Source organism: Marmota flaviventris, chromosome 3 (assembly GCF_047511675.1).
Source record: "Marmota flaviventris isolate mMarFla1 chromosome 3, mMarFla1.hap1, whole genome shotgun sequence".
NCBI lineage: Eukaryota > Metazoa > Chordata > Mammalia > Rodentia > Sciuridae > Marmota > Marmota flaviventris.
The window spans coordinates 67,482,566-67,499,920 of record NC_092500.1 but is presented as its reverse complement, the minus strand read 5'-3'; the positions used below and the strand labels follow the sequence as shown (position 1 = coordinate 67,499,920).

General features: G+C 46.3%; 1 protein-coding gene across 1 annotated transcript; it reads right to left on the bottom strand.

The window, feature by feature from the left end:
* Positions 1-10,154: 10,154 nt before the first annotated feature.
* On the bottom strand, positions 10,155-14,316 carry Dhh (desert hedgehog signaling molecule). Its single transcript, XM_027950070.3, has 3 exons — positions 14,014-14,316; positions 11,082-11,343; positions 10,155-10,826 (listed from the first exon to the last, which is right to left on the bottom strand). Exons 1-3 carry the CDS (start codon positions 14,314-14,316, stop codon positions 10,201-10,203), a joined length of 1,191 nt encoding a protein of 396 aa, XP_027805871.1. The 3' UTR covers positions 10,155-10,200.
* Between the last annotated feature and the right edge of the window lie 3,039 nt (positions 14,317-17,355).

Below are 17,355 nucleotides of genomic sequence, written 5' to 3'. Positions count from 1 at the left end.
CCCAGTACCAAAAAACAAACAAACAAACTTAACACACACACACACACACACACAAAAAAAAAAAAAAAAAAAAACAATGAATGGACAAAGAAGAAGAAATACAGTAGACCAACAAATATATGAAAATATGTTCAACATCTATATCAATTAGAGAAATGCAAATCAAAACTACATTGAGGGGCTGGGGTTGTAGCTCAGCAGTATAGCTCTTTTTAGCACATGCGAGGCCCTGGGTTCGATCCTCAGCACCACATAAAAACAAATAAATAAAATAAAGACATTGTGTCCAGTTAAAACTAAAAAATAAATATTAAAAAAATACATTGAGATTCCATCTCATTCCAGTCAGAATGGCAATCATCAAGAATACAAGCAACAATAAATGTTGGTAAGGATGTGGGAAAAAAAGTACTCTCGTACATTTCTGGTAGAACTGCAAATTGGTGCAACCACTCTGGAAAGCAGTATGGAGAGTCCTAAGACACTTGGAATGGAGCCACCATTTGACCCAGTCATCCCACTTGTAGGTTTATACCCAAAGAACTTAAAATCAGCATACTATATAGTGATCCAGCCACATCAATATTTATAGCAGCTCAATTCACAATACCTAAACTATGGAACCAAGCTAGGTGCCCTTCAACAGATGAATGGATAATGAAATTGTGGTGTATATATACACAATGGAATATTACTCAGCCTTAAAAAACAATGAAATTATGGCATTTGCCAGTAAATGGATGAAACTGGAGAATATTATGCTAAGCAAAATAAGCCAATACCAAAGAACCAAAGGCTGAATGTTTTCTCTGATATGCAGCTGCTAATTCACAATGGCAGAAGAAGAACAGAGATATTTTAGACTAGAAAGAGAGGAATGAAGGGAGGGGAGTGGGGCATGAGGGTAGAAATGATAGTAGAATGAATCGGACATTATTACCCTATGTGCATATGCGATTACATGACCTGTGTAACTCTACATCATGTACAACCAGATGAATGAGAAGTTGTACTCCATTTATATATGATGTATCAAAATGCATTCTACTGGGGCTGGGGATGTGGCTCAAGCGGTAGCGCGCTCGCCTGGCATGCGTGCGGCCCGGGTTCGATCCTCAGCACCACATACAAACAAAGATGTTGTGTCCGCCGAAAACTAAAAAATAAATATTAAAAATTCTCTCTCTCTCTCTCCCTCCCTCTCTCACTCTCCCTCCCTCCCTCTCTCACTCTATCTTTAAAAAAAAATGCATTCTACTGTCATATATAACTAATTAGAACAAATTTTAAAATATATTAAAAATAAAATAAAAATTAGGTACTGATGTTGAATTAGATAAAATGCAAACATGCTGTTTCTTATGTCTAAATTAGCTAATAAGTTACTTTCAGATGCTCCCTCTCACTTTCCTTTCTAATCTAAAGACTTAGACTTACATTTTGGTCTGTATGCTTGCTTAGTGTGTGTGTGTGTCTATGTGTCTGTGTCTGTGTGTTGCTAGGAATTTATCCCATGGTGACCTACCACTGAGCTACATCCCCAGCCTTTTTTATTTTTTTGTTTTGAGATAAGTTCTCATAAGTTACACTTTTGATCCTCCTGCCTTAGCCTTCTGAGTAGTTGGGATTAGAGGCATGCATCACCGTGTTTGGCTGAGCCACTCTTGACGTGGCTATGCTCCTCTTCCAGAGGCCACAGATTCTCTCCTTCATCCAACAGCTGTGGTTAATTACAATATTCTCTGGGTTTTCATATCCCACCTTTCTCAGTCCTAGGGGTAGTAATGGCTCCCACTGATGCCACTCAGAATGCTTCACCACTCTTGTTGGTACCTCTTCACCCTGTCCACTACTTTATGAATAGCCCATTCATTATAGTCTCCTCAATTCCCCCATTTGAGTGTGCCATGAAAGACATAGTAGGGGAAATTGTTGAATGAAAGATTAGAAGGCAAAATTACATTCTCACATCACAGTGGAAGTTAGACGCATAGAGGAAGAAACCTTCCTAGTGACAGAAAAAGAGAGAAAGAGAGAGAGTGTGTGTGTGTGAGAAAGAGAGAGAAAAAAAAGAGAAGTTTTGATAAGGTAATTGAAAAGGTGCTAGGGAAAAAGAAAAATTCTAAGGGAAGAGTGAAAACAGATTTATCTGGAAATACAGAGTGGACTCTGTATTTGGAGCATTTTCTGAGTGTGGACTATGTGTTAAAATTCAGGTGGGAGCCAGGCATGGTGGCACATGCCTATAATCCTAGTTACTAAGGAGGCTGAGGCAAAAGGATAAAAATGTTATGCCAGTATCGGCAATTTAGTGATACCCTGCCCCAAAATCAAAATTAAAAAGGGCTGGGGATGTAGCCCAGCAGTAAAGTGCCCCTGGGTTTAATCCTTAGTACCAAAAGGAAAAAAAAAAAAAAGAGGGATGGGGCTGTAGCTCAGTGGCAGAGCACTTGCCTAGAATGTGGGAGGCACTGGGTTTGATCCTCAGCACCACATAAAAATAAACAGATAAAATAAAGGCATTCAGTCCATCTACAACACACACAAAAAAATTAACACAATGCCTTTATTTTTATGTGGTGCTGAGGATCGAACCCGGGTTCCGCCTGTGCTAGGCGAGCGCTCTACCGCTAAGCCACAATCCCAGCCCCAACAACAACAACACCAAAAAAAATTAAAAAGAAAAGAAAAATATCACAAATCCTTAGCATGGTACAGGCCTATTAGTACTTGCAGGGTTTGGTAACTGTTTGTTGGAGTCAAGTCTCTGGATCTGGAGGAGCTGTCCTGTCCCTTCATGTATTAATTTGCCTTAAGTCCTTTTTTATGACCAATTTTTTAATTCATTTTGTAGTTGTAGATGGACAGCATGCCCTTATTTTATTTACTTTTATATGGTACTGAGGATCCAACCCGGTGCCTCACATGTGCTAAGCAAAACTGCCACTGAGCTAGAGTGTTAGCCCTAATTTGCCTTAAGTCTTGAGCACCTCCTCTTTTCTCATCTTCTGGAGAGCACTTCATTATGGCTTCTGGCATCTCACACAACATTTCCTCAAGGTTACATAACTGATGAGAAGAATCAAACAGAAAATACAGTCCTATTGTTTTTAACTGTAGGTTCAGTGAAAAGCAGTGAGTGTAAAAGTAACAACCACTTGTATGATTCTTTTTTTCTTTTGACCAGGGATTGAACCCAGGGGTGCTTAACCACTGAGTCACATCCCAAGCCCTTTTTTTTTTTTTTTTTTTTTAAATATTGAGACAGCGTCTCACTGAGTTACTTGGGGCCTCACTAAATTGCTAAAGCTGGCTTTGAACTTGCAATCCAGGAGCCTCTGAGCCCCTGGAATTACTGGTGGGTGCTACCAATCCTGGCCACTAGTATGATTCTTGATCCTCCCCAAAACACTCCCAAGAGTTTGAAAGCCTTGTTGTAGAGTTCTTGAAAGATAAAGGAAATCTACCACCTCACCACACCAAAGAAGTCCCTCTATCTTTAAACAATTCTAATAGTTTTTACAGAATATCATACAATTCAAGAATACTCCATCCTGACCAGTTTATGGAAGGATAGAAAAAAATGAGGGAAATGAGGCTGTGTGCTTTGGACTTACTGCATCCAGAAGAAGGTGGGTGACTCCACTTTAGTAAGGAAAGATATCTGTTATATCTGTTCTCAAAGATTCTATGAGATGATTGTAGACAAGCTATGGATTAGAACAAGGAAGGGATGTGTGTGGAGGAAATGGTTTTAATCCCAGTTCAATTGTTGGATGGAATCCCAACTGCTGCAGCTGCTGAGGGCTTAACCAGCTGTTCCTGGGGCAGCTGCAATATTCAGTATTCAGCCCAGACCTGGCTCTCATCTCAGGGTAGTAAGTCTGCCTCAGCTTGTGGCCATCAGTTCCAAGGTAAACCAAGACTCTGCTCAAATGATCACTGGAAAGCAAAAGAAAATGGCAGAGTCTCAAGTTCTGGTTAGAAATCAGGCAACTGTGTTCTCAGATTATGTGGTCCCAATAAGAAAAGCTGAGAGACAATTTGGGTTTATGTTTCTGAGAGAAGCAAAGCCAGGGTGAGGTATATTGGCTTCAATTATATTGCATTTCTCATCCTATTCTATCCTACCCTAACCTGCTCCAGTTTCCCTACACTGTCTCATCTGCTCCCATAGCACATTGTATATGGGAGTGGGAGCATTTCCTAAGGTGGAAAGTGAGATGAGAACCAATCTGCTTTGGGATAAAGACTATCCAAAAACCCCTGTCCACTGGGCACAGTGGCTTACAACTGTAATACCAGTGGCTCAGGGAGCTGAGGCAGAAGAATCACAAGTTCCAGGCCAGCCACAGCAACTTAGAAAGACCTGAAGCAACTTAGTGAGCCCCTGTCTCAAAATTAAAAGGTCTTTGGATGTGGCTTAGTTTAATACCTGGTACCAAAAATAAAAATAGTAAAATGTGTTTATTTATTCCCTTCACAGTGTTATTCCCCTGCTTCAAATTCTATAATTGTGTTTCATCTTCAGAATAAAATTTAAAATCCTTAAATAGATCCCATCTCCCTCTAGCTAGATTGAACCTCTTGATGCTTCTCAGTTTCATCTTATTCATACTCTTCAACTATACAGGCCTTTGCACATGCCATATTTTCTGCTTGAACAACGTGACTCCTCCTTCAGGTATCAGCTTAAATGTCTCTATCAATCCCTTTCACCACACTCAACAACATTCAAACAATTTATGCTTGTCTTGTAAGATGAATGTAAGAAACATGAGGGGAAGGAATTGTGTCTACACCTGCTTTTACTAATCTATGACCACATACAGCATAACACACGGCACATAGTAGGCATGCAGTAAATTCCTTATTGAATCAAAGATCACCCTCTCCTGGAGATTCTCATGTACATACATCAACCAAGTCCCATACAGAGACAATAACAGGGAAAGGAGGGTTTGAGTGTGCTAATTGGCCACAAAATCCCCTGCAGAGAAATAGACCCTGACTACCTATAGCTTTCTTTTCCACAGACAGCTGCCTCAATCTCCCAGCCTCAGAAAAAAGCTTCTCTAATATAACACAGATCATAAAAGCATAGTCAGGGATAAACATGTCAAGTTTTATATCAGAAATGCTAATTTTTCAAGGAGAGATGATTATTTTCATTAAGTAAAGACCCTTTCTTAGCACTAGACTCTTCCTCCTTTAAAGATTTCAGAGCCAGAGCTGGGCATGGTGGCACATACTTATAATCCCAGTAGCTTGGGAGGCTGAGGCAGGAAGATCAAGAGTTTAAGACCAGCTTCAGCAATTTAGCTTAAGCAGCTTAGTGAGACGGTGTCTCAAAATAAAATGTAAGGGGGAGGAGATATAGCTCAGTTGGTAGAGTGCTTGCCTTCTATGCACAAGGCCCTGGGTTCAATCCCAGCACCACAAAAAAACAAACAAAGAAAAAAAAAAAAGGTAAGAGGCTGGGGTTGTGGCTCAGCGGTAAAGCACTTGCCTAGCATGTGTGAGGTGCTGGGTTTGATCCTCAGCACCACATAAAAATAATAAAATAAAGGTATTGTGTCCAGCTACAACTAAAAAAAAATTATGGAAAAGAGAGAGAGAGAGAGAGAGAGAGAGAGAGAGAGAGAGAGAGAAGGGCTGGGGCTGGATGCAGCATAATCCCAGCAGCTCAGGAGGCTGAAGCAGGAGGATCACAAGTTCAAAACCAGCCTCAGCAAAAGCAAGGTGCTAAGCAACTCAGACCCCCATCTCTAAATAAAATACAAAATAGTGCTGGAGATGTGGCTCAGTGGTTGCATTACCTGAGTTCAATCCCCAGCATCCCCGCAAGAAAAAACAGCTGAGGATGTGACCCATTGGTGAAGCACACCCCTGGGTTTAATTCCTAGCCGCCCTCCCCCCAAAAATTCTGGAAGCTTGTCTTAATCTTGGGCTATCATAACAAAATATCAGACCAGGTGGTTTAATTAACAGGTATTTATTTTCTCATAGTTTTGGGGCTAGAAGTCCAAGGTCAAGGTTCTAGATGATTCAGTTTCTATGAGGGCTCTAGATAGCAGCTTTCTGACTGTGGCTTGCAGACAGCTGGCTTCTCACATATGTCCTCACACATGGCCTTTTGTGTGTGTGTTTTTGTGTGTGTGTGTGTGTGTGTGTGTGTGGAGAGAGACAGACAGACAGACACACTGACTGTTCTGGTATCTCTTCTCATAAAGGGCACTAATCCTAGGATTAAGGCCTCACCTTTATGAATTCAGTTAACCTGAATTATTTCCTTAGAGGTCTTCAAAATTTGAATATAGGAAGGGGGGAGTGCACAAACATTCAGTCCATTACAAAATCTCCCTTCTCTCTCTCTAATCCAGAAAGAACTGGGGGTCTTCTTATACTTTGTGTGGGTGTGCTAGCCTCCCATGGATTCCTATCAGAAACCAATACATGTATTTCCTTAACTGGATGGTCAGATAGCTCCTAGTGGGAGGTCAGACATCCTGTGTGGAGGAAGAAAGGCCAATAAAATGAGAGAGAAATAAGTATTAGAAAGCTAGAAGGACTTTATATTATGACTCAAAGAAGGGAAAGAGCAAGAGTAAACAGTAGCTTAAGGCCCACATAGTTGGACCCATCCATCAGAGCAGTTTTTGTTTTTGTTTGTGGTGCTGGGGATTGAATCCAGGGCCTTGTGCATGAGAGGCAACTGAGCTGTATCCCCAGCGCCCCCATCAGAGCAGTTTTATTTCCCATATGCTCCTGCTTCATTTTACCACTCTGGCTGTGGTACCCAACCCAAGATAGTGAATTAAAGCTCTGCCTCAGGTTCCTCATCTGTAATATCATCTCAGAGGACAGTTGCAAGGACTAACCAGAATGCAGGTAAAGTGCTAAAACAAGGCCTGACATGTATTAAATCCTCAGTAAACATTAGTTATATATTGTTACACTTCCCAGTTTTCTGCTCTCAGCAGGCTACATATCTTAATCCCAGATTTCAAGCCCTTGCACATGATGTTCCTTCTGCCTGGAATGCTCTTTCCAGCCTTGTCCCCCTACACAAGCATCAATACTCTATTCAGGCCTTCCTTTCATCACAAGGCCTTCTCTGTACCACTGTTACATTTACTGCTGGTCCAACTAATCCCAATTAAGTAACAATGTTGCTTTAGTAGTTAAACATTTTATGTCTTTATGTCTCCTTTTCCAGGAAAGAAGTTGTTTGTTAATCTTTTTGTTTTGGGGTGCCTAACACAGTTCTACACTCTTGATGTTCTGAAAATCCTGCTTGAAAAAAAGGAATGAATTTAAAAGGATTACCTGAACCTTTAAAGGGTGGTTCTAATTTTGATTTCCTAGCAGGCAGAGGTCTTGCCAGGGTTATCGCAAAATGCTCAGTAAATTTTCAAAACAAGGTTGTTTTTAATTATACTTTAGTTCTAAAACAAACCCAAATCTGTCACACAGCACCTTCTGAAAAAAGGAGTGTCATAAAATCAAACAAGTGTAGGTATTACTCAACCCTGCAAAGTTTGCACTGATAATGCTTTTTAGTGGAGTGGTAAGGAGAAAAACAGCATAAAGCAGCAAAGGCAGTGAGAAATGGATGTAAAGAATGGAAAACATTTGCTGAGTGTCTATTTCATATCGAGTACAACCTTATCAACAATCCTGTTAGGGAGGTAGCATTATCCTCAGTTCTATCTGACTCCCCAGTCAGGGTCTTACCCTACTTTTTTGATGAAAAGAGGTGTTGCAACTAGAAGATGTTGGGTGGCTGAGTATGCCCACCTGCTTCCTGGAGATGGAGCACTTAACTTGCTTAAGAATAGGTCATGATTTTTTTTTTTTTTTTTTGAGAGAGAGAGAGCAAGCGAAGTGTTTCTTAACTCTAAAGAACACCCTGTATAACTTATTAAAACTATAGGAATAATCATCATTATGGTTTTATGGTGTTATTTTCAGCAAGCCTTTTGGATACATGCATTAACTGAGAAGGGTAGTAAAAACAAAGAGTCTACCAACCCAGAAAGATGAATTAGTTTATCAGATTAATCATCACATGGGTGACATAAAAGAATGACACCAAATCTGATAGAGTGAACAAGGCCAGGTTTAGAAAGAAAGTAAGAAAGGTCCACAGCTTTGGAGTATGTTTCTGAGATCAGGAAAAGGGTGGGTGGCAACAGGTACCTGGTGTGGATTGAGAGAATTGGTGAGTGGAAGGACACTAAAGGTAACATTAGGTAACATCACTGCCAAATGTTACCTTCCTAAAGCACTACATGGAACTCCATTTGCTTTTACTTCTTGACTATTAAACTCAAGGATTACAAGGGTGAGGGACATGAGGGAGCAACTTCAATGTGTAAGGGAGTCTGGACTACTCTGGGTATATGACTGCTACCCCTCCAGCTTCCATGAGCCACAGAGCTTAAACTATGCACTAGGGAAGCAAAAGTGCCACTCTTTGGAAGGGCTTTTCTAAATGGAAGTAAGACGGCTTCTGGGAAGCTCCTGACACATGTAGCTCATCCCTGGCAGCTTAACAAGCCCCACCTACCATCTCTGCCTCCTGAGATACATTTGTCCAGTATACACATCCATATAATATAGTTTTTTCCTTGGGTGTAGAAGAGAACCATTTGCAGGCATAAGCCTAGATTCTCCTAATGGCCACCAGAGGGCGGTACATAGCAGGACCCTTGGGGCTCAGAGGCTCTGAGGCTCAGATTCTCAAAACCAATCTATTTAGCAGCACAGCTGCTATTAGGCAGGCCCCACCCCCACCCCTAAGTATCAACCACCCCTGATTACCCCTCAGATGCTGCCTTTCCAGAGCAGTCCAACCTCTTCTGAGCTTTCCTTCCTACCTCAGGGGCGCCTGCCTCCTTTGATTCCAGGTGTTTACTGTGTTGGAACTCAAAGGTTCCCAAAATACCTGGGACAGAGAGTCAGAGCCCAGGAATAATGGAAGAGGAAGAAGAATGATGGAAGAAGCTAATAGAAACAACAACCAGGGCTGGTGATGAAAAATGAGATAAGGTTGTAATAGGCACATGCTCTTGCCTGGGGAAGCTGTCCACCCACACCCACAAGCCAATTTTGTTCTCTGCAGCCCTGCAGTAAGGAAAGATTTCAGTTCTTCCTCTAGCTTCTTTCTTTTGCCTATAATTGTGTGTGGACTGTAAGTTCTTAGTCAGGGATTCCCACAGGTTATCAGATGGCCCAGAGACATCCCCAAAAAGAAAAAGAATACGAGGAAGAGGAAGAAGAAAGAAAGAAAGGAAGGAAGGAAGGAAGGAAGGAAGAAAAGCCCCCTTCAGAGAGTGCCACCACAGTAAGATGGGGACAAGGCTGATTCATGACCTTGAGGGAGGTGCCAGGACTGCTAAAGATAGGGGACTGAGATACTTAAAGAGTACCATATGGACAGGGGAGCCCCTCTAAACAGAAAAGGGAGGTGCATGGGCTTTCCAACTCCCAGGACAAAGTTCTCTACAGAAGTCGGTATGCAACCTCAGGGGAAGAATGCCGGTCTTCTCCTTTCACATTGAAGTTTTCCCCAGCAGCCTAAAATACTTGCATGACTTTTCTGGTCTTTTCTGCTGATGCATTGGGACACAGCTCTGAAAAGAGGAATAGGGTCCCAAAGATGCTGCGAGGAAGGAGGGGGAGAGAGAAATAAGATTGATCTCCTCTCTCTCTCTCTCTCTGCGAATTACCCTCTGAATAGAGATGTTTTCCAATAAGCTCCTAAAAGTCTTCCCTTTATTAGCCCACCTGCAGAAAAATGAGGGACGTCAGATTTGGCTAGCTGTGTCAGACAATGTTAAAGCTATGTTGTAGCCCGACGGCAGCCTCATCTTGGCTGACTGGGCAAGCAGATCGTTATATTACAATTTATAAATAGTAAATAAAATAAAATTATCGGGTGGGGCTAAGGCACTGGGGAAGAAGAGGCTAAGCAGTCCTCATTAAGGGTGCCACCATCAACCCCACCTACCGAGGACCAAAGATCACCTCCTTTCTGTTGAAAGTTGACCTTAAAGCAGGCAGTTTCCATATAGCCCTCTTTCTCCCTTACCCTCCCACCCTCCCAATCTGCATCGCCTGTTGCCCACATCCCCACATCTCAGCCAGCAGGATTGGGTTTCATCAAGCGTCTCAAGGTTTCTCTGCCTGGGGCATTCAGCCCAGCAGCTCCTCTGCCAAGCGATAGAGGAGGCGCGAGTACCAGTGCATGCCAGTCGGCTGGACTGCACCACCGGGGAGCAGCGCCCCCAGCGCGTGCAGCAGGCGCAAGGGAGCAAAGGCGCGGTGAGCCCACTGGTGACTCTCCAAAACAGCGTAGCAAGAGGCCAGGACGTCGTTGACTAGCAGGGTCCCGTGAGCAGTAAGTGGCGCGAACACGCCCACGGCTTCCTCTCGCGCTACACGGGCCACGCGCGCCGGCCGAAGCGCGTCCCCGCCAGGCGCCAGCACAGAATCCCCAGCGCGTAATCGGCGCGCGAACACCGGTGCAAAGTCGCCAGGTTCCGGAGCTGGCCCTCGAGCAGCGAACACTAGGTGCCAGGGCGTAAGCAACAGTTTGCGCGGAGGCCTCTCGGTCTCCACAGCCACAAACGAGGCCCGGCGCTGCAAGTCCCGGTCCAGGAAGAGCAGCACCGGCGTGGGGACCACCCTGCCTGTGGCATCCGCCGCCAGCACCCAGTCTCCGCCGTGCAGTTCCCGCAGCCCCTTCCGCTCGCCGCTCCGCAGGCGCACGGTGGCATTTCCCGGAAAGCAGCCGCCGGCCCGGACAGCCAGTGAGTTATCTGCAAGGGGGAAAAAAAAAAAAAGATAGGTCTGAATCGAGACCTGCGGCTCCAGAACGGTGGTAGATTCTCAAAAATATGAGTCAAGCTCAATGCAGACCTCACCCAGTTCTGGATAGTACAATATTTCCCACGGATCTGGGCAGAAGTGGAAGGGTGATTTACAACACTAACTCCCAGTTGGTCTCCCCTAGGGCTATTGTAGATTCATGGGGACACCTTTGGGCAGACCTTACCACCCACCCCCTACTGTACCAGCTTTGACAGACACGTGGACATGGTTGCGGGACTCGTAGTAGACCCAGTCGAAGCCGGCTTCCACTGCCAGGCGCGCCAGCAAACCATACTTATTGCGGTCGCGGTCAGAGGTGGTGATGTCCAAGGCACGGCCTTCGTAGTGGAGTGAATCCTGAGCGTGGTGGCCGTCCTCATCCCAGCCCTCAGTCACTCGTAGGCGCACTCCAGGCCACATGTTCATCACTGCAATGGCCAGAGCGTTCACCCGCTCCTTACAACGCTGTTGAAGAATAAAGGAGTCAGTCTCCCCACTACCACTATCATATACCTCTGGGGCGAAACGATTTGAATAGGAGCGTTGATTCCTTGTTCTTAGGTCCCAGTTCATTCCATACCAGTTTTTGAGTGTTCTGGGCAAGTGAGGATCTGAATAGGTGTAGTCGTCCTTCTGCACTCCCTTGCCAGGGCATCGTTGGAGAACTATGGGGTCACCTCTAAGATTAAGAGTGGGCACCCATACCTAGCTCTTCCGTTATTTTAAATGGCTGCCTTTAGCCCCTACTTGTTCCGGGACCTTGGCCCGACCTGAGTTGAGAGGGTGGGTGGAAGTTTGGTTAGGGAGGGCCTGGCTACCCAAGAGGAGCCCCTGTTTGAGCCTGGCCCCTGCCCCAGGCCCTGGCTGCCCTCCCTCCGCCTGATTCATCTTTTGTTTCGTTGCCTCCCCTGGCCTTCCCTGGCACTGGGCATCGCTTCCTTCCTTCCTTCCTTCCTCCTCCTCCTTTCAGCCCCTAGCATTAACCCCTTCGTGGTCTGGGTGCCCCCCACAGAGGTGCCCAAGAGAAGCCGTGCAGGATCAAGGCTGCTGGAAAAAGGGTTGGGTGGCGGGGGCTGCACGAAGTACAATGGCCATTCTCCAGGATGACTTAACTGAACGAGAATCCCGGGCCGAGGCCGGGAACGCGCCTGGAGAAGCGGACTCAGCAGCTCCAGCCACAAAGGCGCTTTTCAGCCGCCCCGGCTCATAGAGAGGAAAGGGCAGAAAGCCGCGCCTCCCGTCCCTGCTCTGGCCCGCCAGGTCCCCTCCCCCAGCGTGACCAGTCCTCCCAGTTCCAGCTAAGGCTCCGCCAGCCTCGAGAGCTTCAATCTCTCCTCAATCTCTGGGCAGAGATGCTCGTGGGAGTAGCACCTGAGAATACTCAGCTCTGCCCTTGCGCGGATCTGGGGGGCCCCCTGCAGGGTGGAGTGAAGAGGAGGAAAAGGAGCAGCGGCTGGAAGTCTGCACCCGGGGGAGTGAGGCCACAGTTATCTTGGCCTCTCCTGTCTGGGAGCTGGAGACCTTGGCGCGCACCATAGGACGGACACCGCGGGAGGAGCGCAGAGGACAGTTTCCTTTTCTTCTTCCTTCTCAGACCCCTCACCTCAGACTTGTTTTTTTCCTAAACTGCCAGGGGGATCCACCCCCACTCTCCCATCTCTAGTCATCTCCACCTCTGCAACTGCAGGGTTGGGGGTGTGGAGGGAGAGAGAACAGGAAAAGCAGTAGCTCCTTCCAACTTCTTGTCGTTTTGTCCCCTAAGGAGGCCCTGACCTGCGGGGGCAGCAGCCCAGTGCAGAGCCAACTCAATGGAGGCCTTTTGCAGCCAGGGTGTGGGAGATAAGCAGGACTGAGGGGGTTCCCAGGCCTGTCAGAGGCCCTCCTGTGCCTGTCCCTTGTTCTGCCTCCTCTGCTGCAGGTGGCAGCCAGAGGAAAGGGCCATAATGTTCCATGACCAAGGAGGGGAAAAAAGGAATAGACCCTTCCCAATCTCTGGGTAGGAGGAAGGCTTTCAGTACAGGAGCAAGTTGAAATGCTTTCTCCCCTTGACAGGTTTTCCTAACAAAGTAACCTGGAAAACTATGGCAATTAATTAGAGGAAATCCGTACCCCTCCCTCTCCCCCCACCTTCTCACTTCATACACAATTAGGTGGTGTAATGGAAAGTGTATAGGACTTAAAGTCAGGAGTCCTGAATTCTAGTCCCAGCAATGCCACTAATTAATTGTGAGACCTTGATTAAACTGCTTTTCCTCCCGGGACCCAGCTCTCCCATTTAAAGTGAGGGGTGGGGGTGGGAGGTTGGAGGAATGTGATTTCCAAGTTTCCTTTGAGTTCTGATACTATCACAAGCCAGAGGTGGTCCTTCTCTTCCAAGGCATAGCCCATATCACCTAGGTCAGTTCAGTATCGGTCTACAGCAGATGCTCACTAATGGTAGTTTAATTTAATTCTTTAATTTGAAGGAAAGTTTCTGAGCTAAACTGAGCTTGGGGGACCCAGCAAACATTTGATACTCAGGTGAGCCCACCTGTTCTTTTCACTGAGGACTGCTTCTTACACTAAGACTGTCATTTAGACTCTAGAAAAGCCTTGTCCTGCTTCTAGGAAACCTCTCCTATGCCAAAGACATTTCCTGCCCAGCTCCTCCTCAGGTAGATGCCCTGGTGACTTGATCCTTGGCCACCCTTTCCCAACCCCCTTCAGTCTCTTTGCGCAGAGGGCTTTTCCACAGTCAGGTCAGGAGCCAGTCTAAGGGTAGAGCCTTCTGTCTGCTGCCCAGCCAGCTCCTGGCCCCCAGCTCACCCCAGCCCTTCCTGCCTGGCTCGGTGGCTGACCCCCGGTCCACGCCTCAGCCATTTCCCGTCTCGCCTGCCGCCATCCTCCTTTCCCCGCCCTCCCTGCCTCTCCCAGCTTCACTCTCACTAGTCAATCCCTCCTCCCCCCTTCCCATCCCAGCCTTTCCCTGTTGGGATACCTCCTAACCACTCTCCAGCCAGCCAGGTTCTTACTTTTTAAAGGGAATTTACTGGGGGAGGTCTTTTCTTTAAGAATAAGGTCTCTGTAGATGAAGGCAGCCTCACCCTCCCAGAAGTTGGGGATGCCCTGGCGCAGGTGGGGCGAGGCCCTCCTTACCTCCGTCATCAGGCGGTCAGCGCCACTGTTCTCCTCATCCTTGAAGATGATGTCGGGGTTGTAGTTGGGCACGAGGTCCCGAAAGCGCTCGGAGCCCCTTGCCACCTTTCCCTCCGCCGGCCCGCTGGCGCCCAGGGTCCGCTCTGGCACGCTGGGCACAAATTGCTTGTACAGCAGAGGCACAAGCTGCTTGCGCACGTAGCGGCGCCTGCCAACAGGTCCCCGGCCCGGCCCACAGCTCTGGGCAGGTAATGCCAAAAGTGCCAAGCAGCACAGGGGCAACAGACTGACCCGCAGTGCCATGGGTGCAGCAGGCGTGGGTCAAAAGGGAGCGTTCTTTTCTTCGCTCGCTCTCCTGTCAGTTGGGCATCTCCACAAGCATAAGAGAACACAGCAGGCAGAGCTGCCCCCAGTTTGCGTTAGAGCTCTTGTGGCTTTGCGCACCTGGCTGTCGCTGGGTCTGCCCAAAGGTCCCGGGGGGGGGGGGTTGGGGTGGTCTGGAACCTGCTACTGGTGGACCACCATGGCAGGGAAGGGGGGTCGTGGGTGAGTGCCAGCCCAGCCAGTCTCTGCTGCCCAACTCCTGTGCTGCCAGAATGCCCGGACTCCGCCTTAAGTAGCCCCGCCCCCCCTGCCAGGACCGTCCCGCCCCCTCCCACCCGGGCGGGGGATCTAGCCGGTCTCCACTGTTCCATTTCGCGACTGAAGTGTGTCCCATCCTGGAAACCATGCAGACACCTGCCTAGGAAATCCTTGTAGCTTTACAGTCCTTGGCTGCCTGTATAAGCATCCTTCTACCTCCAAACCTAAATTTGGAACTAAACCATTCTCCTCTGATCCTTGAATTGGTCTTTGCTCTCCCAAAGCCTACCCTGGCAGGCCATGCCCTCTGCTGTCATCCAGGAAGTATGGGTTCCAATTTCTGCTCAAGGCCAGCCAAGCCCTTTGGGCATACAACCAGAGCCTCCCTTCTCTGTGGTTCTCTCCAAACCTCCCCCATTTCTCTCTTCACACTCAGCAGTAAGCAGGAATGGGAGGCAAGGATCCCAGGGGACCATTTTCCCTAGTAACTTTATAGTCTTCCAGTGGGAACGCCCCCAAAACCAGGAACAGAGTTTGGTATTTATACTTCTGTTTAGGACTTCCAACTTTGCACCTTCTAATTTCTTTCCAAATGAATAAATTGCAATTTGAAGTTGCTGATGGACAGGGAACACTTATCAAAAGTCCTGCTCTGTAAAAGACTAATATGATCATCCTCCTTCATCTTCCAGGTAGGCACTTCGGTAGCCTCTGGATTCTTCCGGGCTCTACTTCAAGCCACTCAGATCTCATCTCAGAGGCACTTCATTCACCTACTTCTAACATTTATAAATCCCTTCCTCTGGGAAGTCTTTCATGATGTTCTAATACTGCCCACCCATGTTCCTGTAAGAGACAGCAATTGACTATTATGCTAGTAAACTGTTAGAATTATCTGGTATCCTTCTAGACAAAGCATTTAAGTACAAACTTGTTTGTCATGTAATTCCAAGGCTAAGTGGTTAGTACAGTGCTCAGCAAGCATTTGTGGAATCTACACTTTTTTGTATTCCACACTCACCTTTCCCTCACCTAGCTCCATAGCTGGCACTCACACCAACTTTGTGTATGTTAGGAAAAACAAAACCCTTCCTCAAGACATTAGACTTCCAGTTATAAGGAAACGGTCATGGAAGTTGGGGTATAGTTCAGTGGTAGAGCACCTGCCTAGCATTATGTGAGGCTGTGTGTGTGAGTGGGGGTGGGATTTGCTCCCTGGCACCAAGATAAATAAATAGAGATGGAGAGGGAAAGAAAGTGGTACATTTCTATAATCCTAGCTACTTGGGAGACTGAGGCAGGAGGATCACAAGTTTGGGGTCAGCATGGGTAACTTAGTGACACCCCATCTCAAAATAAAAAATATTAAATACATGGGGATATAATTCAGTGGTATAGTGCTCCTGAGTTCAATCTGGGGGGAAAAAAGTTACAACTATATATTGACTCTGAAGTGAACAAATATACATTGACTATGAAGTGAACAGTTGTCCCATAAGTTATACAGTGAAAAATCTAAGCAGAAATTTTGTCCCTAATTCCCAACATAGCAAGGAGATTTCAAGGAAATGAAAGCCTCTACAAAGATCGAAGTTAGGTTCTTTTCTGAAGTAGGAATCAAAACCCTGTTGAGAGCTGGGGTTGTGGCTCAGTGGTAGAGCACTTGCCCAGCATGAGTGAGACACTGGGTTCGATCCTCAGAACCGCATTAAAAATAAATTACATATATGTGTGTGTGTGTGTGTATGTATATATATATATGTTAAAAAGCAAAACACAAAAAACCCTGTCAGTGTGGGGTTGGAGTTGTAGCTCAGTGATGGAATGCTTGCCTAGCACCTATGAAACACTGGGTTTGATCCTCAGCACATAAAATAAATAAATAAAACAAGTTTCAAAAAAAACCTGTCAGTCACTTTTCTTTGCGGGGAGGGATACTAAGGATTTAACCCAGGAGCAATTTACCACTGAGATATATCCCAGCCCTTTTTATTTATTTGTTAAACTTTATTTATTTTATGTGGTGCTGGGGATTGAACCCAGTACCTCAAACATGCTAGGCAAGTGCTCTTCCACTGAGCCACAATCACAGCTCCCCTTTTCATTTTTTTGAGACAGGATCTAAGTTGCTTAGGGCCTCAATAAGTTCCTGAGATTGGCTTTGAATTTGCAATCCTTCTGTCTCAGCCTCCCAAACATACTGAAATTATAAGCATGTGCCACAGCTCTCACTAGCAGTCACTTCTTTTAGTCTATACCAATTGTCACATCTGGGAGGACAGGGCTGAAGGTTGAGTATATATGGGGAGGTTATCTTATTCCTGTTCTCATGCCCTACAACCCCCAATTCCAAAGGTACAGAAACAAGGTCATGAGTATAAGGAAGAGCAGGGGACTAGCCATTTTTTTTTTTAGGGGGGGGGAGTTAGGAGAGACTGGGGATTGAACTCAAGGTGACTTAACCACTGAGCCACATCCCCAGCCCTATTTTGTATTTCATTTAGAGACAAGGTCTCACTGAGTTGCTCAGTGCCTTGCCGTTGCTGAGGCTGGCTTTGAACTCTGTGATCTTCCTGCTTCAGCCTCCCAAGCCACTGGAATTACAGACATCTACCACGGCACCCTGCGGGACCAGCCAGTTTTAAGCAAGGCAAAAGGAAGAGGAGCTTCCCACTCCTCAACTATATGGCCTAATACTAGATCTATGTACCAAAATAACACTGAGAATGTAGATAGAAGGGAAGGAAAAGATGGCGGCAA